The sequence below is a fragment of the Simochromis diagramma genome, unplaced genomic scaffold, assembly GCF_900408965.1.
Source record: "Simochromis diagramma unplaced genomic scaffold, fSimDia1.1 OVJJ01000348.1, whole genome shotgun sequence".
Lineage (NCBI taxonomy): Eukaryota > Metazoa > Chordata > Actinopteri > Cichliformes > Cichlidae > Simochromis > Simochromis diagramma.
The window spans coordinates 2,234,833-2,257,987 of NW_024386755.1; the positions used below are offsets into that span (position 1 = coordinate 2,234,833).

The 23,155-nt window shown below is 39.8% G+C and overlaps 1 protein-coding gene across 1 annotated transcript; it reads left to right on the forward strand.

Annotated features, from left to right (window-relative positions):
- Nucleotides 1–1,189: 1,189 nt before the first annotated feature.
- Nucleotides 1,190–22,365, forward strand: alp3 (alkaline phosphatase 3). The gene is made up of 11 exons (XM_040025209.1): nucleotides 1,190–1,443; nucleotides 6,479–6,595; nucleotides 6,865–6,980; nucleotides 11,060–11,234; nucleotides 13,511–13,683; nucleotides 13,810–13,950; nucleotides 15,050–15,119; nucleotides 16,092–16,226; nucleotides 17,597–17,788; nucleotides 20,647–20,763; nucleotides 20,932–22,365. The coding sequence occupies exons 1-11, from the start codon at nucleotides 1,374–1,376 to the stop codon at nucleotides 21,246–21,248; spliced, it is 1,623 nt and encodes a 540-aa protein (XP_039881143.1). The 5' UTR covers nucleotides 1,190–1,373; the 3' UTR covers nucleotides 21,249–22,365.
- Nucleotides 22,366–23,155: the final 790 nt, after the last annotated feature.

A 23,155-nucleotide genomic window follows, 5' to 3' on the forward strand; every position in this document is an offset into this window, starting at 1 on the left:
TAAATAAAATAAAAATAAACATTAAATATTAAATTGGAATTATTGCATACTGTGCATCGTCAAATAATTTTAGCTATAGAAAAACTAAAAAGTTTTTCCTGATAACCGGATTTGAGGCTTTACGTGCTCATGCTGTTGGTCTCGTGTGTCTTCACTATCATTTCTCATTCTTTTTCTGGCTTCTGACCAGAATCCATCAGTAATGATATTTTAATTAAATATGAAGCCTCACAGACTTTGTTTGCTTTGATGGTGTACCATCTTTTCCTACTTTGATACCTGACTCATACTTTTGGTGCTGAGCTCCCAGTATTTCTGGGACTCACTTTTGAAAACTTTTTCAAATGTTACTTAAAAAAAAAATCACATTTGTTTTTTCTTTCTTATGGGTCAAGGTCACACAAACTGTATGCCACGCCCCTTTCCACATTTTTTCCTCCATTTGCTCTCATTGACTGAAAAAATATAAAAAGGAAAGAAGAAAAACTTTATTTCCATTCCTATTAAGGAGATTAAAATTGGTTTGCGTTCTTGGCATTAATGCCTCATTCACACCGGTGAGACTAATCAGTGAACTTGCAGGGAACATTATGTGATTAAATTACCTGTGTGACGCATGGCACCTGTTGAATAAGATGCAAAACACGCTTTCTGCATCAGTTGCCATGTTACCTCTTGTTCTCTCAGAAGGGTGATGTGGAAATTTTGGACAAGCAATCAAATAAAACATGATTGTCGATACTTATATCCCTTCTTGCTAATGTATTCATTGGAAAATAGATGGCTGAGTGCTTCTGACTTTCAGCTCAGTCCCGGCGGACTCTGTCTTTCTCACTTACATAACTGTATTGCTCTGTTGCATTATCTCTCAGATACAGTCCATTTATGGTTAGAAATTACACACACACACACACGCACGCACGCACGCACACACACACACACACACACACACACACACAAACTTTCAATTGCTGATTGGTATGTTCGCATGCATTTCCTTGATCTTTGTCACGGGGTCATAAATAATGCCCGTGTATACGCTCAATTCAATGGTGTCATTAAAACTACTCTTAATGAGTCCTCTAGTCAAGGACCAACCACAAATATTCATAGGTTCGTTATTACAGTAGTTTAAGCTGCAGGCTTATTTTTGTTATGGTTTTTTTGTGTCTTATTTCTCCTCCATGCCAACCACAACACATTTCTTTTCACTCAAAGGGTCATATAAGGCTGCCACAGGTTGACTGGTCTTTATGCATTTATGACATGCTGTTAAATATGACTGACAGCAGGTTAGATTGGAAACGGGTATTATTAGAGTGGAAGAGTTGATTCAAGACTTAGAGGAGCAGACTGCCATCTCGATCGTGGCCATGGCGTCCACAAGAAGGTCGTTCCTGGCTCTCTTTCTGTTGGTGGTGCTTGGATCATCCATTGCCACAGGTATGGAAAGAAGGAAAACAAACTCTTGTTTTAGTTTTGTTTTGGGTTTTCTTCTGCTTTGATGTTTTCTAAATCAGATATTGAGTCTGTACATGTGACATTATGTTTGACACGAAACTCCTCTGCAGGTTAGTCCAGGACAAACAGGTTAGTTTGCTGTGTTGTGATGGATTTAAAGTAAAGAACAGTGTGTGATTGGTGATTTGATGGCCAGAGTTGGGTTACATCCAATGTAGCAAAGATAAATTTGAAGTTAGGATGATGATACTGTTTAGTATAAAGACAGCATAAACAGTGTACTGTCAGTGTAGATAATGGAAATCAGCCAGGAGAACTCATGCTCACATGCATCTGCTCACATCCGTTTGTATATTCACAAAGAGCAGCAGTGTCCCAGATCAGCTGATCACAGCCTGTACACAAAGATAAATACTGGAGCACTTAATAGAAATTACTTATGTTATTTTATTATTACATTAATATAGCACAATGTTTAGCTTTGGATAAAAATAGCTGAAGTATCTGTACTTCTACTTAAGTACTGAATGTGTGTACTTTTGCCACATCTGGCTCAAACCTTATCCTATGTCACTTTATTTACCAGTATCTTACACTTTGCTGACCATTCAGCTCATAAGTCTTTTTGTGTCACAGGGTAGTTTGACTGATTTTCAGCTTTTACATTTAAGCAACTGTTTGCTGTATTGTAACCAGTGTGGGAACACTTCAGCTAGTGAGTATATCGGTTAATCAATATTTGCTTCAGGACTTCCTGTTCTACCCACTGGCCATTGTCTATGCATAGAGACACATTTTAAAAAGTGAATAAAAACCTCAACTCTTGACAGATAACAGCCTCTGCATGTTCTTCATCTAATGCTTCCATTGTTTTACATTTACCGAACCTCAGGGCTCACACATCAAGCCAAACACACACAGTCTTTAAATGTCATTTCAATCGTGTTCGGCATTTACACTACAAATGGCTGTTCAACTGCGTTCACCATGTACAAAATCAACAATAAGCACTATAACCTTCAACTGAAAACCTTTCAGTGCTTCAGTGATATTTCCTGAATTAACTGCTCCACTGCGTTCAGACTTTACACATCAGCTGACATGCCCACTTCATCTGCTTTCATTTAAATGTTTCAGCTGAAGTTCATTTTAATTGTAAGTGAATCAATACCTGCGTTTAATCAAAAACCAGTTCCACTGTTTCCATCTTAAGCTTGCATTTCATTTACGTTTCAAATGTACATTCATTCTGCTGCCTTCAAATGCTGATGAACCAAACAGTACACCCATTGTTTCGACCTTTAACACTGTTCAAACCCTTTCAGATTTCAGCTCTTTACCTTTAAACAAAAACCTTGAAAAACCTAACCCAGAACTTCTATTGGTAGCACACAACAAGTTGACCACTTGTCCTTGTATTAGTTTTCCCATTGTCCTTTCTTTCAGTATTGGTATTTTAGTGCCACTTCGACCAGAACTTCATTTTTTTTCTTCCAGTGTTACAGCTGCAGAAATTCACCCACAAGCAAAAATGCACCTCTTCATAACACAGGCTTTTCCCCCCCCCATTCCTTCACTCTGCAGCTTTTACACAAACTATTAGATTTGCAGGTCTTTTTACGATAACATCAGAGTGACCTGAAAATGTTGAGTTTGATGTATGATTCTCCGTTTTTAACCTAAGAATCAAACTTCTTCTCTATTTAAAAGCTTTAAAACTCCATCATCCACCAATTCTGAGTCCCTTTCTCGTCTCCCTTTGGGCTCTGTCTTTACCCTCTTTTCACTTTCCCTTTTTTCTTCTTAATGATGTCTCACCTTCCACCCTTCCTTTCATGGTCCCCGGTTGTTTTTTGACAGGAGCTTCCAAACTTTGCAAGTCAGCACTTTGAGTGCAGATGGAGTTGCGCAAAACTCCCCGTTATCAGCAATCACTGTGAATTAATGGACTACTGTATCAGAATAACTGTTTAACAGGATACAGAGATGTACTGCAGTAGATAAGAGAGCACTAAAGTGAGGTGTGACAGCTGTTGCTGCGAACAAACACTGCAGTAAACACACATTCAAGTCTCGAAAGAGTTTCTTTCTAACACTGCTCACAGTGATCTCTGCAGGATGCGCCGAACAAGGCTTTGATTGTGATCTGTGGAATTTTAGGCGGAAGTTTTCTCCAAGTTTAAAGTTACACCTGAAGTGAGATACTGATTTCCAGCAGGAACATGTTGCGCTATAAACACTCACAGTAGGAAAGCATCTTAGATAAAACTGTAATTATGCTACAGTTCAAAGGTTTAGAACGTTGCTATATGGAAAACATATTTCAAGGTCAAACTAAATTAACTTGATCAGAAATTTGTAAATAACTAAGATTGTGGATCTATAATCATTATGTGTTTATTATGTTTTTTTTTTAACTGCATCTGTACTTTGGAGCCCGTTTTTAGAGAGCCTCACTCCTGTTCTAAAGACAAATTGTAATACTCAATTAAAAGGCTGATTAAACATTTTAAAAATCCATTCTGTAATTATGATAGTACATATTAAAATTATTCTGCTACTTTTATCTAGCTGAGTACCTGGAGCATTAACATCAGTAGATTACAAGCCCAGAATGGTCTAAATTCATCAAAGTATTCTTGTTTGATGAAAAGAAGGCCATTTGAAAACCTCAACATTATGTATTATTCACTCCACAGAACAGCACAAACTGAGTCAAACCAGGAGAAAGTTTCAGCTTGAACCTGATTGTGCTGCTTTGTTAACTGCATCACACACTGTTGTATGAAACATCAGTGTTTTGGCAGGTTCCTACAGTCAATAGGCTTTATTGCTTAATAGCCGGATGAGTCAGAGAATAAAACTCTTATTAAGAAAGGCGTTTTTAGACTACAGGGTGGGCCATTTATATGGATACACCGTAATAACATGGGAATGGTTGGTGATATTAAAGTCCTGTTTGTGGCACATTAGTATATGTGAGGGGGCAAACTCCTCAAGATGGGTGGTGACCATGGTGGCCATTTAGAAGTCGGCCATCTTGGATACAACTTTTGTTTTTTCAATAGGAAGAGGACCATGTGACACATCAAACTTATTGGTAATGTCCCAAGAAAAACAATGGTGTGCTTGTTTTCAACGTAACTTTATTCTTTCATGAGTTATTTACAAGTTTCTGACCACTTATAAAATGTGTTCAATGTGCTGCCCATTGTGTTGGATTGTCAATGCAACCCTCTTCTCCCACTCTTCACACACTGATAGCAACACCGCAGGGGAAATGCCAGCACAGGCATCCAGTATCCGTAGTTTCAGGTGCTGCACATCTTGTATCTTCACACCATAGACAATTGCCTTCAGATGACCCCAAAGATAAAAGTCTAAGGGGGTCAGATCAGGAGACCTTGGGGGCCATTCAACTGGCCCACGACGACCAATCCACTTTCCAGGAAACCGTTCATCTAGGAATGCTCGGACCTGGCACCCATAATGTGGCGGTGCACCATCTTGCTGGAAAAACTCAGGGAACGTGCCAGCTTCAGTGCACAAAGAGGGAAACACATCATCATGTAGCAATTTCAAATATCCAGTGGCCTTGAGGTTTCCATTGATGAAGAATGTACCCACTATCGTTGTACCCCATATACCACACCAAACCATCACTTTTGTTGTTCCAACAGTCTTGGAGGGATCCATCCAATGTGGGTTAGTGTCAGACCAATAGTGGTGGTTTTGTTTGTTAACTTCACCATTCACATAAAAGTTTGCCTCATCACTGAACAAAATCTCCTGCGTGAACTGAGGGCCCTGTTCCAATTTTTGTTTTGCCCATTCTGCAAATTCTGTGCGCCGATCTGGGTCGTCCTCGTTGAGATGCTGCAGTAGCTGGAGTTTGTAAGGGTGCCATTTGTGAGTAGCTAATATCCGCCGAGGGGATGTTCGACTAATTCCACTCTCCAGTGACATGCGGCAAGTGCTACGCTGTGGGCTCTTGCTGAATGAAGCTAGGACAGCCACTGATGTTTCTTCATCAGTGACAGTTTTCTTGCGTCCACATTTTGGCAAATCCAACACTGAACCAGTTTCACGAAACTTAGCAAGCAGTTTGCTAACTGTAGCATGGGAGATGGGTGGTCTCGTAGGGTGTCTTGCATTGAAATCTGCTGCAATGACCCGGTTACTGCGTTCACCAGATATCAACACAATTTCGATCCGCTCCTCACGTGTTAACCTCTTCGACATGTCAATGGCTGTGAACAAAGAGAAACTTGTAAATAACTCATGAAAGAATAAAGTTATGTTAAAACCAAGCACACCATTGTTTTTCTTGTGACATTACCAATAAGTTTGATGTGTCACATGGCCCTCTTCCTATTGAAAAAACAAAAGTTGTATCCAAGATGGCCGACTTCTAAATGGCCACCATGGTCACCACCCATCTTGAGGAGTTTGCCCCCTCACATATACTAATGTGCCACAAACAGGACTTTAATATCACCAACCATTCCATGTTATTACGGTGTATCCATATAAATGGCCCACCCTGTATAATGAAACAAATATAGGCTCCAAACATTTACTCTCCAGACATAAACTGTCTTTAAGCAGCAGCTTCATCTATAGTTATCAGTTACCCTTTTAATATAATGAATGTGCACTGCTTAAAAGGCCCCTCTATGTGCCCATATATCTCCAATTTAAAGGTAATGAGCGATTACTGAGTAATTATTATGGTATGTACAATTTAGCTTTTTTCTGTTTTCTGCTGTCCGCTCCATCTCTGGTTTATTTCAGTGTACTTACTTCAGTTGTGAGAACACTTTGAATTTCCAGCTACAGTAGGAAATGCTAAGTGTTATATCACAGTTTTGTCTGAAAGCAATCAGCATCAAGATCAGATGAACTCCAATATGTAAGAGAAGCTTCAATAAAAGTTAAGCTGGTGCTTGTGTTGAGTGCATATTTTTGTTTGAACTGATGTTTTAAACACCACTCTGACTCCTGTGTTTGCCTTAAGTTGAGGAAGAGAACTCAGAGTTCTGGAGGTCACAGGCGAGGAAGACACTGCAGGCAGCACTAGACAGGAAGCTGAACACCAACGTTGCCAAGAACATCCTGTTTTTCCTTGGAGATGGTAGGTTACACAACACTGTCAATCCTTTGCACGAATATCATTAGACAGCCTCACTCGGCTGAACAGTTAAAACAAGCAGAATAAGTAAAGAGTGCTTGAATTACTTTTTTATATACATAGATCATTTCAGGCATTGTCTGCTCTGTTTGCTCAGCCACCAATTTACAGCATAGAAAACAAATATTTTAAAGGAATACAAGAAGATGCAGGAGGGAGTTATTTGTGTTTATCAAAGCTACAGTGTGTGAACTTGTGTCTGTGGGCCTCAGGTATGGGACTCACAACCCTCACAGCAGCTCGTATTCTCAAGGGACAGCTGGAGAACCAGCCAGGGGAGGAGACAGTGATGACCATGGACACCTTCCCCAATGTGGGGCTGGCCAAGGTACACACACACACACACACACACACACACACACACACACACACACACACACACACACACACACACATCGATACATAATTATGATATAAAAAGAGGAACCCATGGTACCATATAGCTGCTGCGCCAGCCACAGTACAACTATGGGTGCTCCCAAAACAAGTGTGACATGTGATGAAGTCATTTAAGTATAGGCATCATCCTCTATCTTTAGATCAGTGGTTTCAAACATAAGGCCCGGGGGCCAGAATCAGCCTGTCACAGACTCTGGCCCAGCTGCACAGCTTTAGAAAAATAAAGAAAGGAATTAGGGACTTTTGAGTGTATTTTCATTAGTTTTAACGCTTTATCTTTACTGACCTCGCCCATGGGCCATTTATGCTACCCCAAAGTAATTAGGTAGCAGATTAAGAAAAAGAAGAAAATTAAGAAAAGACAGAACAGAAAAGTTCCTATTTTTTCACTTCTTTCTGTGAGATATCAAAAAAGAGTTTCTGATTTATAATTACAGAAGATTAAATGAGCTGCCAGAAGTTTTTCTGTAATTTTACTCATTGATTTCTTACAGTTTAAGCCAAAAGAGTTGGGGTGACAGATTTCTTTCATTTACTGCAGCAGCATTTTTTTATTATGTAGAAAAACTGAAATGTCCTGTTGAAATCGCACTTCTTTTTCTTATATTAAGATATCTCAATGATTAATTCTATAATTAAACTTTTTTTTACACTGACAGAAAGAGGAATTTCACTGGTCACAATGGAAATGAGTCTGACATCCCTATTTTAGATTTTCAGTACTGAATATGAATGCAATCAGCCCTGTAGGCATACAGTTTCTGTGTGAGGGGCCTTATGTCAGACTGGTCTCATAGTAACTAATATATATTATTAAACTAATGTATTTCAGTTGGAACTTGTGTCTACAGCACGTGTTTTGGAAAGCCTTTAGCAGGTGGCTGTAACTCTTCTAACCAGAAATACAAGCCTGTAACTTGTTAGACTTAATGCCTTACCCTAAATAATAACATCAACTAATACAATATTTTATATTAAAAACATATTAAAAATAAAACAACTTAAGCAGAAAACGCTGTCACATGTATTGCTCAAACTGTGGACTTTCACGTGAGTGACAAAAGGGACTTTTCTGCCTCTTAAAAATGGAGGATATTAATTTCAGGGAGATGGATCAAAAATCAGTGACAGGAAAGGTAAGGATAGGAAAATAGTGTGTAGGAACATTAAAAACAAAAAATAGCCTTTGTTGTCAGACAAACATCTATTGTGCCATAGAAAATTAGTGCACCGTAAACTTCTTTAAAAGAAACTAGAGTAGACAATTGTATATTCTTCTGTAATTTTATATACACATACAATGGCAATAAAGGGCTATTCTATAGCAAAACAAGCCACAGTGTATGAATTTTAACTGTTAATTGTAAAGCTAGCTATGAACCATGGCTAGTCTTAGCTACAGCTAAGCCAGCTGTTTTCTGTCTGTAACTGGAAAAATATCCTTGTTAAAGGACCATTTGTTTCTAATTTAAGATGATCACTGTTCACTAAAGCCTCATTAGAAATGCTCTCAGTGGAAGGGTGGAAGAAACCATTCTTGGGGAAGGGAAATGGGAAAAAATAGTTAAGCTATGCCAAATTATACAGGGAGTGCAGAATTATTAGGCAAGTTGTATTTTTGAGGAATAATTTTATTATTGAACAACAACCATGTTCTCAATGAACCCAAAAAACTCCTTAATATCAAAGCCGAATGTTTTTGGAAGTATTTTTAGTTTGTTTTTAGTTTTAGCTATTTTAGGGGGATATCTGTGTGTGCAGGTGACTATTACTGTGCATAATTATTAGGCAACTTAACAAAAAACAAATATATACCCATTTCAATTATTTATTTTTACCAGTGAAACCAATATAACATCTCCACATTCACAAATATACATTTCTGACATTCAAAAACAAAACAAAAACAAATCAGCGACCAATATAGCCACCTTTCTTTGCAAGGACACTCAAAAGCCTGCCATCCATGGATTCTGTCAGTGTTTTGATCTGTTCACCATCAACATTGCGTGCAGCAGCAACCACAGCCTCCCAGACACTGTTCAGAGAGGTGTACTGTTTTCCCTCCTTGTAAATCTCACATTTGATGATTCTCAATGGGTTCTCAATTCAGGTTCTCAATGGGGTTCAGATCAGGTGAACAAGGAGGCCATGTCATTAGTTTTTCTTCTTTTATACCCTTTCTTGCCAGCCACGCTGTGGAGTACTTGGACGCGTGTGATGGAGCATTGTCCTGCATGTAAATCATGTTTTTCTTGAAGGATGCAGACTTCTTCCTGTACCACTGCTTGAAGAAGGTGTCTTCCAGAAACTGGCAGTAGGACTGGAAGTTGAGCTTGACTCCATCCTCAACCCGAAAAGGCCCCACAAGCTCATCTTTGATGATACCAGCCCAAACCAGTACTCCACCTCAACCTTGCTGGCGTCTGAGTCGGACTGGAGCTCTCTGCCCTTTACCAATCCAGCCACGGGCCCATCCATCTGGCCCATCAAGACTCACTCTCATTTCATCAGTCCATAAAACCTTAGAAAAATCAGTCTTGAGATATTTCTTGGCCCAGTCTTGACGTTTCAGCTTGTGTGTCTTGTTCAGTGGTGGTCGTCTTTCAGCCTTTCTTACCTTGGCCATGTCTCTGAGTATTGCACACCTTGTGCTTTTGGGCACTCCAGTGATGTTGCAGCTCTGAAATATGGCCAAACTGGTGGCAAGTGGCATCTTGGCAGCTGCACGCTTGACTTTTCTCAGTTCATGGGCAGTTATTTTGCACCTTGGTTTTTCCACACGCTTCTTGCGACTCTGTTGACTGTTTTGAATGAAACGCTTGATTGTTCGATGATCACGCTTCAGAAGCTTTGCAATTTTGAGACTGCTGCATCCCTCTGCAAGATATCTCACTATTTTTGACTTTTCTGAGCCTGTCAAGTCCTTCTTTTGACCCATTTTGCCAAAGGAAAGGACGTTGCCTAATAATTATGCACACCTGATATAGGGTGTTGATGTCATTAGACCACACCCCTTCTCATTACAGAGATGCACATCACCTAATATGCTTAATTGGTAGTAGGCTTTCGAGCCTATACAGCTTGGAGTAAAACAACATGCATGAAGAGGATGATGTGGACAAAATACTCATTTGCCTAATAATTCTGCACTCCCTGTACAAGACCTGGACTGAAAATCAGTGGTAACAGATATGGAGTCCAAATTTGAAACTTTTTATTTAAATTATCTTCAGTATCTACGGTGGTGTATTTTAACAAGGTTAGGAGAGGGTATAACAGCGACTACAGCCACGTGTAAAACACAATGGAGGTTCTTTTATGTTACGGGGCTGGATTTCAACCAGTGGTGTTGGGAATGTTGTCAAAATTTATCAAATTATTTGCACAAAAGAGTACCATCAGATTGTGATTTACCATAGAATACCATACAATAAAGATTGATTGGTAATGGCTTTACTTTTGAGCATGATAACAATCCCAAACGCATTATCAATGCAGTAAAAACATACCTGGATAGACAAACACACCATGACACAGAGCCCAGAACTCAACATTACAGAAGCAGAGTGGGACAATTGGTAGAAAAAGGAACATAAACTTGCCTGAGACAGTTCAGGCTGTGTGGAAGAATAAAGGTGGTCATATTAAAAATTGAATTTCAAGTTCATCAGTTTTTTAAAACCTTTTTGCCTTATTTTAAATGTTTGCACATGTTTTAATAAATATAAAGATGTGAAAAATGGCTCAAGCACAGTAGCACTGAAAACTGAATTTCAAATACTTCAGTGGGGTGCAATGAAACCATGGCTCACAAAAGGAAGAGTTCTACGTGCCTACAGAAGAGGGAAAATTACTTTGAAGCCTTTCATTTTTTAAATATCTCCAGATGCCCAATTACTCTGGCACCACCACACAACCCTAGGAGTAAAGGGAGCTTGATGAGACAATACTGAAAATATTTAAATGGTAAATGTGTCTTTGTGTATGTGTGTGTGTACTGTGCAGACCTACAGTGTGGACTTCCAGGTTGCAGACAGCGCAGCCACAGCCACAGCCTATCTGTGTGGGGTGAAAACCAACCTGAACATCGTTGGAGTGAATGCGGCGGGTCGCAACGGAGTATGCAGAACTCAGAAGGGCAACGAGGTGACGTCCATCTTGAAGTGGGCCAAAGATGCTGGTGAGCCACTGAAGACAAGAAATGTCATTAACTGAATCTTTAAAAATATTTTTTTCATCTGTAGACTAAAACTCCAAGCAGTAGTAGTGGAGTATTAGTACATCCTTTAATGCCCAAATGTATAAAGATTGTAGCACAAAACCTGAGGGAAAAATGGGCAAATTTAAAATTCACCTATTTATTCTGACCATGTCAACAAACGTGCTAATATTTTGGACTTCTTGCCTTCATCAGAGCATGCGGAACAATAGTCACGTGTATGCAGCAGTTTGGATGCTAACTGGGTCAAAGAGTCAAAAGACGACAGAACTATACTACTTTGTTTTTAATCATTATCATACCAAAAAGCTTACTTTACTGCAGTTAGTTGAATGTGTCAAATGAAAAAAAAGAAACATAAGATGGCTAGCTATTCTGAATGTTTGAAACATAATTGGGGGGGGGGGAAAGTTTTATGCTGTGCTCCGTGAAGCTTATTTGAATTGGAAAAACTGTTGAGCCAGTCAGAGCTTTGTAAGTGAAATTAAAAAAAGGTTACGCCATATTTTTTATGCCAGAGGCGGAAAAATGGAAACAGAAACATTTGCATAAAAATGACAAAATGTGGATGATGAGAACCGCAAAGCAGAGCATAAAAACATTTAAATTAGCATTTTTATTCAATTGACATGCTTCAGAAAACACTGCTGCAGCTTTTTTGTTGACGGGAAATTCAGCGGCGGAGACGATATTTAGTGGCAGATGATTGTAAATGTAAGAAAATACCTTTAAATGAGAATTTAACTGATGTTTAAAAACAAGATGCCACAAGATTAAAGCGAAAAAGCCCATAACATTTCACCATAATGCTTACATGATGTATAATAATGAGCAAATGATTTATAAAACAGACTAATGGTAATGGTGATATTCAGCAGATGGCAATAGGCTCATGTGAACAAGTGCAACTCATTGCTGCACAGATGACACTCAGAGGATAAGAATTTAAAAGATGCCGTGATTGAAGCAACAAATGGGATTGTGTGACTCTTGTACAAAGAGCAGGCAGATACCTGACATGGCCCTGCGTGTCACATTTAGGTTCTAGCTTCTGTCAAAAGAAAATCCCCCAGGTCTTACACGGCCTCAACAAAACCTGATTTTACAGCTGAGCGCTCTGCTGTGAGCTGCAGTGCCCTGTCAGAGTGGTATTACAGGGGCCACCGGGGAGCAGGGAGCAACAGCAGCTCGCAGCCTCAGGTTCCACCACAGCATAATCTACTACACAGGAAAGCACCTTGACTGTTATCGTGTTCCAGTGTTATCAGCATCCATAAATATCTCATGACACGCACACAGGCAGAGTGCCATGGCCATGACCCCAGCGCTATGCCAAAGACCGATGCTCAGGTGTGCGAATGTTGCAGAGAACCAGTTTTTTGAAGACGTTTCTATTTAATGTTGTAAAAAACATTTTGGAAACGGTCGTGTCCTTCCACGCAGTTTCTAGCAGCAAGGTTCACCTGGAGCCCGGCACCTCTTGAGATAACTCTGAGGCATCACAGGAGGATTTTTCTTCACTGATATCTTTGCTTTTTTCTCTTAAGTAATAACCCTGCACAATTAAAATTACATATTAGCTGGAGTTTTATTTTATCCATTCATCAAGTCTAGAAAACTATGTCAAAATTCCCCTCTAAACCCCATGGTGAAGTGTCAAAGTGAGGCTCAGTGCTCACATTTGACAGCCTGCAAGCATATTTCTTTCATTTTTGAAAAATCGCTCTAACAATTAGCTGTCCTAATTGTTTGGATTAATTGCCTGTGGATTGGCTAATTGTTTAATCAACCATTTGCTGCCGCCTACAGTGCACATTACAGACTGTGATGTCTTTAATGACTTTTGAGTTTCAGCGCACTTTTTCCAAGTGAGCATAAAGAACTTTGATCCCTCTGATACATGACAGAGATTTGTAATCTCACATCACCACTTCATGAAGCCATGAGTATCTGTGTCTGATAATTTGCCGTCACATCACTCATCTCGCAGCTATCACACTGAGACTGAGATCTTAAACTTTGAATGTCTGTCAGATGAAGGATAAGTAAGTACTAAAAGGACAATAAGTACTGTATCTACTAGACTTCACACCAAGATAACTTTTGCATTCAGAGTTGAGAAAGTTTTTGACTAACGACTAATGACTTTTCTTCCTGCTCATAGAGTATTGATACATGGAGCAGAGTGCTTTTTGTTAACCTGTGTTAAGCAGGAAGCTACTGTGTTTACGTTGCAGGCAAGTCTGTGGGCATCGTAACAACCACGAGGGTGCAACACGCCACCCCAGCAGGCAGCTACGCCCACAGTGCCAGCAGGACGTGGTACAGTGATGCCGATATGCCTGATTCTGCCAAGACGGACGGCTGCACGGATATCTCATTCCAGCTCATCAACAACACAGACATTGATGTACGCTTCTGTTTTTAACAGTATATATTGAGCTTTTCAATGGCTGAATTTGATTTAAATGTTCGCGTGTGTGCGTGTGTGTGTGTGTGTGTGTGTGTGTGTGTGTGTGTGTGCGTGTGTTTTCAGGTGATCATTGGCGGCGGTAGAAAGTACATGACCCCTACTGGTACCAAGGACCCTGAATACCCCACAGACTACTTTTCAAACGGTGAAAGAAAGGATGGGCGTGACCTGATCAAAGAGTGGCAGAACTTAAAAACTGGGAAGGTAAAACACCTCTGCTCATAATAACAGGTAGAAGTAAGAAGTATGATGTGGTGTGAAATCAGAAGACCTAAAAACCTGTACATATACAGTCATATTAAAAAGATAGGACACCCTCTTTCAATTTACAGTTTTATGTGTCAGGACATAATAAAAATCTTAAAAGTAGATAAATACAACATCAGTTAATCAATAACACATGACATATTATACTGTGTGATTATTGATTGCATAACAACTGAACCCAAGTGCAGAATACTTTGGTATACAGAGGATTTCACTATTAACTCCATGACTGCAAGGTACCCAGGTCTTACTGCTACACAAATCCAAATCATGACCCCTCTACCACCATGCTTGACAGTTGGTGTGAGGTGATGATATGCTGCTTTTGGTTTTATCCAAATGCGGTGCTGCGAAAAATCTCCACTTTGGTCCCATCTGACCAACAGACATTGTTCCAGAAGTCTTGTTTGTACAGATGCAGCTTTACAAACCTGAGCTGGGCTGCTATGTTGTTTTTAGAGAGAAGAGGTTTTCTCCTGGCAAACTTGTTTTGTCATGAACTTTACTATTTTTGGTGAGGGTGTGCTTAGTTTGTCACACACTGTTTTTGGCCTTTTGACTTAAATTTCTGTTGCATAAATAATGAAACGGTACAATATGTCAAGTTTTCATTAAAATTTGTATTTATTGTAAGACCTGCTGAGGACTGGATGATTTTTATTTTGACCTTATATGTTTAAAGAGGGTCCAGTTGTGTGACTGATCTTATCAGTGTCTGCATCTGACTGTAATGGAGACAGTTAACATTATAAGGTATCAGGGAGTTTTTGTTTAAACTTTATTCGCCAAAAGATACCAGAGGTGAATGTATTACAAAATGAATATTCTGCTATTTTTCCATAAGAAACGTGATTACTTGCATCATATAAGAACAGAAACCTGGTGCAGGTTTCATAGTTAGAACAGTTAAGTGTCCTTTACTTTGCACACGAAGCGGCTTCCTTCTGTTTGCCGGTGAGTCATACAGTGACTAATCCACCTAACTAAACCTGACTAAACCACTCTCCATGGTTATATGTATTCCTGTGTGTTACAGGTTGCCCACTATGTGTGGAATAAAGCAGATTTTGACGCTGTGGACCCTGAAACCACTGACTACCTCATGGGTATGTTTTTTCTCTTTTTCCCCTTCCTTTGCTCCCTCACGCATTCCCCTGTTGCTTCACATGTAACTAGACATTTAATAGAAACGTGGTTTCTATTAAATGGAGCGGTGGTGGAGTCAGGCATCAACATGGTTGTGCGTCACTTATTTTTTGAGTTTGGACTTTTGTTTTTATTTGCGGTTTATGTATCCAAATTATTTGTTTAGGGTTTTTAAAAGGTCTATAATAAAGTAATACCTTGACCTTAGGAGCTTTTCTTTCTGTGTTCCGACTTCATAATTTAGTGACTCAGTTAACTAAGTGTACATAATATTAACCCTCTGGAGTCAACAGTCGCCAGTGCGTCCAAATCACATGATGGATTTAAGAAAACTCTGACTGACTGTTTCAACTTGGGCCAACTGTGCTCTGCTTTTCTCTCTTGGATTTCCTACTCTTTTCTCAATCAACACTGTTTTTGTTTTTCTTTTTTCATTTTGTTCCATTTGAAAAAAGGATTTTAAAAAATGATTCTCAAATCCAAATATTACTTTACCAAAAAGTCCAGCAAGAACATCCAGGCGACACTGAAAAAACAGCTCAACACTGGGACAACTTTCATTTTTTAACTATTTTTCAGCAAATATTAGACAGTGAGAAAAAATGGTAGACTCTGATTCAGCTGAAATGTTTGCAGGGTTTTAGCTCTGTTTCAGAAAATGCTCCAATATATTTTTTCAGTACCAGGTGCTGTCAGTAAACTTTTGGTATTTGAGGGTGTGTAGGAAGTGTAGGGATCCAGTCATTGTGCTTTTTGTGGACTGAGGGCTTGCTTGCTGCTATATTTTGTGTTTTCTCCTGCTGTGTGGTTAATCAGTTCCTGTGTGCTGAAAATAGTGGTAATAGTAGTAGGAGGAAAATAGGACTTTCCTTGCCACTACACCCCCACTGATCACTGATAAATATAGCGCAGTTTTCCTTTCTCCTCCCCAGCTCTGTTCGAACCTGGTGATCTCCGCTACGAGGAGGAGAGGGACCCGAGCATGGATCCGTCCATCATTGAGACCACAGAAAAGGCCATCCGCATCCTACAGAAAAACCCTAAAGGCTTCTTCCTGTTAGTGGAGGGTGAGGACAGCAGCTTCATCTGTTTTCTACACATTCGCATCACTCGATCCAACAAACACTGGATAAAAAATTCCTGTGAGAGGACTAAAAATAGAAGGATCAGTTAAATTGCATAATAATCATACCCAACCAGCCCAAGTGACAGTTATATATAAATAACTAAGTAATTGTTGTTTGCTGAAATATTAATATGCGTACAACATAGGAGCTTGGTTGGGATAAATTGATCTTTGTGCCATAGTGACAACATTGGCTCAGAGCACGGTGTGTACCTGCTGTTGACACTGATTCTGCATACAGCTCAATGAGTTTGCCGCAGTGTGTGCTGATGGTGTGTTTCCGTTCCACGCGGCTGCCTCTCTGGCCTCCTTGTCTATCTCTCTGTTAATCTGAGGCAGCTGCCTGGGGACTCCACGGTGCCACTGAGTGTCTTCACAATGACTTTAAAAATAAGAGGCAAATATATAAATAGAAGTGGACATATGGTGCGCCCAATCACTGACAGCTCGCTGAGATCACAACTTATTAGCCGGGTCTACTTTACTTTCCAATATAGCCGGTGGAGAGGACAGGAGCGGGAGATGTGCTAATGCAGAAAAAAAAATCACCCACTCTCTCTTTAGAAAAGGTTCAACTCTGAAATGTACCTGCTGCCAGGGGGAAAATATACAGACTGTATAACTCATTCAAATAATAGTTAACTGTTTCGCAAGGTGTTTGGATGTTTATTAGGACTAAATATAACCTTTCAAAGCTTATTTTAAGTCTTCTGGGCAAGTGCAGCTCAAGTTGTTTGATGCTGATGAGACTTTAATCCAGTGATTTGTGGATTTTGCAAACTGTTCTTGGGAATCAGTGAGTGGAAACTGTAATCTCCTAATGTCCAGGGTTTCTGCCTTTGCACAACGCACATGTAAAATTTGTGTGAATATTGAGAGCTTAAAAAATAATTTTCAGATTCACCTGTTCATAATGCAGCTATTCACACTGACCGCTGGACAAATTTAGGCATTAGTTTTTTCTGATATTTTGGATCGGAATAAACAGATCTGACCAATCAGATTGGTCAGATCATCAATCTTTTGGCACACACATAGATCATCATTGCTTTATTTTGACTTTGTTTGTTTCCCAGTGCATTTTTGGAAAATACATTTTTTGAAAAAAATGCTTTCGTTGTGTATATACATCACATATACATTAAATAAAAGTACTACATGAACTGTTTAGGAATTATGGCCACTTTATGTAGGAGATATTTTTAAAATTATGCTGGTTTTTCCAATTATTTTTCAGCTCCTAAAACCAAGACCAGAAGGCAGTACATCACTCTCCGTTATGTTTAACCCCTTCCTTCCTTGTGTTTACAGGTGGGCGTATTGACCAGGCTCACCATGCTGGGCGGGCCTCCATGGCCCTGCATGAGGCGGTTGCTTTTGACCGTGCTATCGCTAAGGGCCTCGAACTCACCGAAGAGCATGAAACTCTCACTGTAGTGATGGCTGACCACTCTCAGCCTCTTACCTTCAATGGCTTCCCCTTTCGTGGGAACAGCATTCTGGGTAATTATTAACAGAACTGCAATTCATTCATCTAAAAAAAAAAAAAAAATCCTGCTGAAAAAAATGCTTAAAAAGAATTTAGGATTTTCTTTAATCGTCAGTGTATCAGTAAGTTAAGCTTTCTCCACAATTCTTTCTGTTTTCCCCCTCAAACCTTTACTCTGTGCCTCCATTCCCCCCTCCAGGTGTGTTTAGCCACTATGACAATAGACACCTTGCGGCAGCATTTGTGCCTGTTGTGTGTGTGTGTGTGCGCGATGCCTCTTAGTGCCTGTATCCTCACAGCTTCAGTGTGCTTCTGCCACCAGCAGCTTGACATTTCATCTGCTGTCTCTCCCTGCAATTACAGCCAGGGTAAACACACATTACTGGCAGCCTTTCTCCTGCTTGCCTTTCTATTTCAGTCCCCTGCTTTCTCCCTCTTCTGTCTTCCATTTACCATCTACAACACTGATGACACCGTCTCTTCTACCTTTTTTCCTTCTAAGTTCTCAATCACTTTCACCAGTTAATCTCCCTTTAAAGGGCTTTCCTATTGATCTTATGTGCTCCTTACCTCTTCAACTCTCTCTCCTCTTGCTCACTTTTCTGTTTTATTTAAGGTTTTAGACCTGAAAGATGTCCTTTTTTTTCATAAAATACAGTTTGACTTACCACAGAATAATTTTTTTTTACAGATGTATATAATAAAGATGAAGAGTAGCTGAGTCCCTTTTAGGTGCATCACTCAAGTGGTAACTATTAAACTGTGTATCTACTCAGTAGATATTTTTTCCAAAAATGTATCAGCTCCAGAAACAAAACATGTGGAAATCATAACCCCTCCACCTGCTGTGTTTGGTTTTCTCCAAATGTGGTGCTGTGCATGTTAGTCAGACATCTCCACTTTGATCTCACCTGTCCAAAGGACATTGTTCCAGATCTTTAGTTTGTTCAGACACAACTTTACAAAGCTCAGCTGCTGCCATTTTCTTTTTATTAAAAAGAGGTTTTCTGCTGGTAATTCTTCCAATCAGACATACTTATGAAGTCTTTTTCTGGTTGTACTGTCATCAGCTTTGAATACTAAGGTCTGAAGAGGTGAGATGTAGTTCTTGAGCTTTCTTCTTATTTTTTTTTTTTTTTTTTTATTTCTGTGAGGATTGCTGTCTGAACTCAGGATGAATTTCCTGGGAAAATGGACAACTATCTTGAATGTTTTCCACTTGTGAATAATCTTTCTCACTGTAGAAGATGGACTTTTGTCATGGTGTGCTGTGTGCAGGCAGGAGAACAGGACCCAAGCGCTGGACTCACAGTGAACTAAAAGAGGCAGCTTTATTCCACTGTGGCAGAAACTCCAAATATAAACTCACAAAAACAGACCTAAACTGAAAACACAAAGCTAATAACAAACACTAAGAAAACCTAAAGACGAGAGACTGGGAGCACAAAAGAAAACCACACAGCAAGTTGAGGATGCAACGCGACGCTGAACACTGGAGCACACACATACTATAAATACACATGAGGGAACGAGGAACAGGTGGGAACACAGCCGGGAGAAATTAGAGCTAACGAGACAGAGGAAACCAAACTAGAACACTGACATAAGACATAAACCTTCAAAATAAAACAGGAAATCCACAGACTCAACTCAAAGACAACTCAGACAAAGAACGGAGGGAACACAGAGTACAGGGACCAGAGTGACATGAGGAGCAGAGGAATACACAAACTAAGAAACACAGAACAGAAACACCAGTAGTCATAAACCATGAACCAAAAGGAAAACAGACTAATAAACAACAATACAAAATCAAGACACTGGGCCACTGACCCAGGACCGTAACGCACACCTGAATGCTTCAGACCAGCAAATTTCCCAAACTGCTTTCATTTAGGTCGACTGAGGAATGAAATATGCAGCCTGTTGTACTGAAATCGCACACAAAGATTGTGATAAATTTGAGGTCTAGAATCATCCCAGCATTGGTGTCGTGTCTACTGTAACTAGTATGTAAGCTGGAGCAAAACTTCTTGGACGGTCTCACATAAGTCAATATGTAGTAAGATGATCCCAAAAGGTACTGATGGCAACACAACACTGAGGAATGGAGTTCAGTGACTCCTCTTTATGAAAGTGAAGTCCAGCAGACAGTGATAAGTTAGGGCAGCCTGTGCCAGACGTCTGTCAGTCAAAACAGCTACGCCTCTGACTGCAGTATTCAGATGGATGAGCTCTGCAAAAACCCACTCCAATCTGTAATTGGGAAAGGGAAAACCTATCCAGAGGAAAACTGTCCAGAGAGTTGCCAAGAGTAGACAGAGAGAGCCAAAAACATTTTTTGTTAGAATGTTTCACTGTTCTAACAAAAAAAACGTTTCATCTTCAAGGAGCTGCCGCTGTTTGGGACTTTGTTTCTCAGGCTTGGAGGCTGCTCCTCCTTCTCTCCATTTGTTACCAGTCATATTATCACTGTACTGTATCACTATCAGTCTTCAGAGTCTGTATTGATTGATCTGTGGTCGTGTCATGCTTTTCACACCTTTGCGCTCCCTCTTTCCTTTTCCTTTTTTACCCTCTTCCTCCTCCTCCCAGCGGTGCAGCAGTGCAGCAGTGATTAATGTGACTCTGAAACTCTGAGCTCTTCATCAGCGGGGAGACTCGCCAGGCTAATGGCTCATCTGGAGAGAAACGCTGAGATCGTCAACAAGCTCTAGACCTCCCGCAGCACCCTTGGGATCAAGCAATCCCTCCTCGCACTTGTGTTTGTGTGCGCATGATGTGTGTTTTTGTTTGTTTAGCACTCCGAGGCAGAAAGAAACAGCAGAAAGAAATAGAAAGATAAATCAAAAATAATGTTTGTGTCTTCCAGGTAAATCTCCACTGTGGGCAAGTGACATGTTGCCTTATACCACGCTCATGTACGGCAATGGACCCGGGCACAAAATCGTTAATGGTGCACGCCCTGACATCCGCAATGTTGACACCAGTAAGACCCAGTCATTACTTCGTTGTTTCACAGAATTCACTATGTTAGATCTACTACCATGCACCAGTCAGGCGCTGAGATCATTCATCAAACCAGTTTTAAGTGTAAATGGGGTCTAATGTTCTTTGAAAGGACTAATCATTTGTACTCTATCCTTATCTTCTCCAGAATCTAAAGACTACATCCAGCAGGCAGCTGTCCCCGTAGATACAACAACCCACAGTGGGGAAGATGTGGCAGTGCTGGCCCGTGGACCCATGGCCCACCTCTTCCAGGGTGTCAACGAGCAGAACTATATTGCCCATGCCATGGGCTACGCTGCCTGCGTGGGTGCTGACCTAAGGCACTGTGAGGGGCAGGCTACACCACCTTTGGTTCACATAACCCTTGAATATAACAAGAACGGGGCCGGAGCAGTTAGTGCCTCAGCAGCTTTGCTCGGTAACTTCCTGAGCATGCTGTTGGCCATCACAGTCCTCATGTAAGATCATTTTCTTTGCTGATCTGATCTGCAGTCAGAGGTCAGCATCATAAAACAGTGCGAATGGGTTCAGTGATTTGCTCAAGGACACTTCAACACGGATGTGCACTAGTGTGGTTTCTTGCACCAGGGTTGTCTTGCAGCCTGCAAAGGGTCGTGATCGGACAGTGAATCAAGTCACAGAAATCATTAACTGACACGAGGACTGTCACTCCCGCAGTGACTGTAAAGAATTATTATGAAATGTAAGCTCAGCAAGCGTCTACACTGGCAGTCTGTTGAATCCCTGGGCTATACCAATAAAGCAGTCCTTTCCTAGACAGTTGGCTGAGAGTTTATTGATATAAATTATTTAAACATACCAACGATCTCATTTGTTGACATTTTTGGCTTTATCAGAATGACAAATCTTCATTATCTGACCTTGTTTCCACAGTAAAACAAAGAAAAACAATCCCTCTGCCACATTTACATACACACGAGTGAAAGCTTTAAGAACAAAGTGAACAAAGCTGATATTTTTTGCATTATATTTCATATTTTTAAACGTGCTACGGATCATAACAGGCAGCATAATTAAAGAAACAAGTCTACATTTTGGCAAAATGTGCTAAATGGCATCCTTGCTAAAGGAGTCAGATGAATTTGTGTAGAGGCTAAAACAAAACAAACAAACAACAAAAACAAACACATTACTGAAACTAGCCTTGCTATCAGCCTTAGTGCTAAGCTAATGAAATCTTCTGCTGACTTTAGCTTCTCTCATCTAATTCTTGGCTGAAAGAGGAAACATGTATATCTATTAAAAATATGAAACTGTTCCTTTCACCTAAGTTCATATTTGTGACAAATGATCCATAGATGTATTTACTGAAACCTCGAAATAAAATGGTTATTTTGCACTTTGCAAGCACTTTCTGTGAAATAAAAAATGGACCGTGATGTTACTCATTGTTGAGTGAGCTTCTGTCTAACTAACATGAATTTGGGTTTGATGAGCGACAGTGGAGTGGACAGGTGGAGCTATCTAAGAAATCTAGGAACGCTGCATGCTCATATAGTAGCAATTTGCCAGTAGTGATTCTCTTTTTAGAGAGCCGGCTCTTTCGGCTCCGAACCGGCTCTTCAGGTTGTTTTGTTGCTCTAATGAATTTATTATTAACAATAATATAAAATTATGCACAAAATGAATTACTAATGTAAAAAAAAGTGGTTTTTATTTATCTATGTTTATATATAAATATATACAGTGGCCCCTAGAGACAAAACACATACAAACTCCAAAAAGCATGTACAAACTCCAAAGCACATTTCTAGCGTTAACTGAACTTCCAAAACAGAGCTACTTAAATTACACAATTGAAAGCATGTGTGTATTGTTTGTGTATTTATACACAAGCACTCATATATATTCAAACAATTTTAAAAAATGTTCATTTACCTTTTACTACCACACACCAAATCTGGTCATTGGTACTTCCTGGCTTGTGTAGCCACTAGGTAACAAAAGCTCAACATTGCGCCTAGCATCCTGGAGCACTTCTGTTGTGTTTTGTACGTGCTTCGGGGTTTGTACGTGTTTTGGAGTTTTTACGTGTTTTGGAGTTTTTACGTGTTTTGGAGTTTGTAGGTGCTTTGTCTGTAGGGGCCACCGTAAATATACTTTTATTTATTCACTCCACATAAAATGTAAAAAATAAATCATATAATACAAAAAAACAACTATTTACATTTCAACTATTAACTATTTAAATTTTCAGCTTTTTCATTTTAAACAAATTTAAAGTGAAACAACACAAAACACTGCAAACCACAACACAATTAAATACAAATTAAAATATGAAAACTAAAAGAAGATGCATATTCTCTGCCATATGGACCTGCATGAATAACCTTTCTGAATCCTTTATC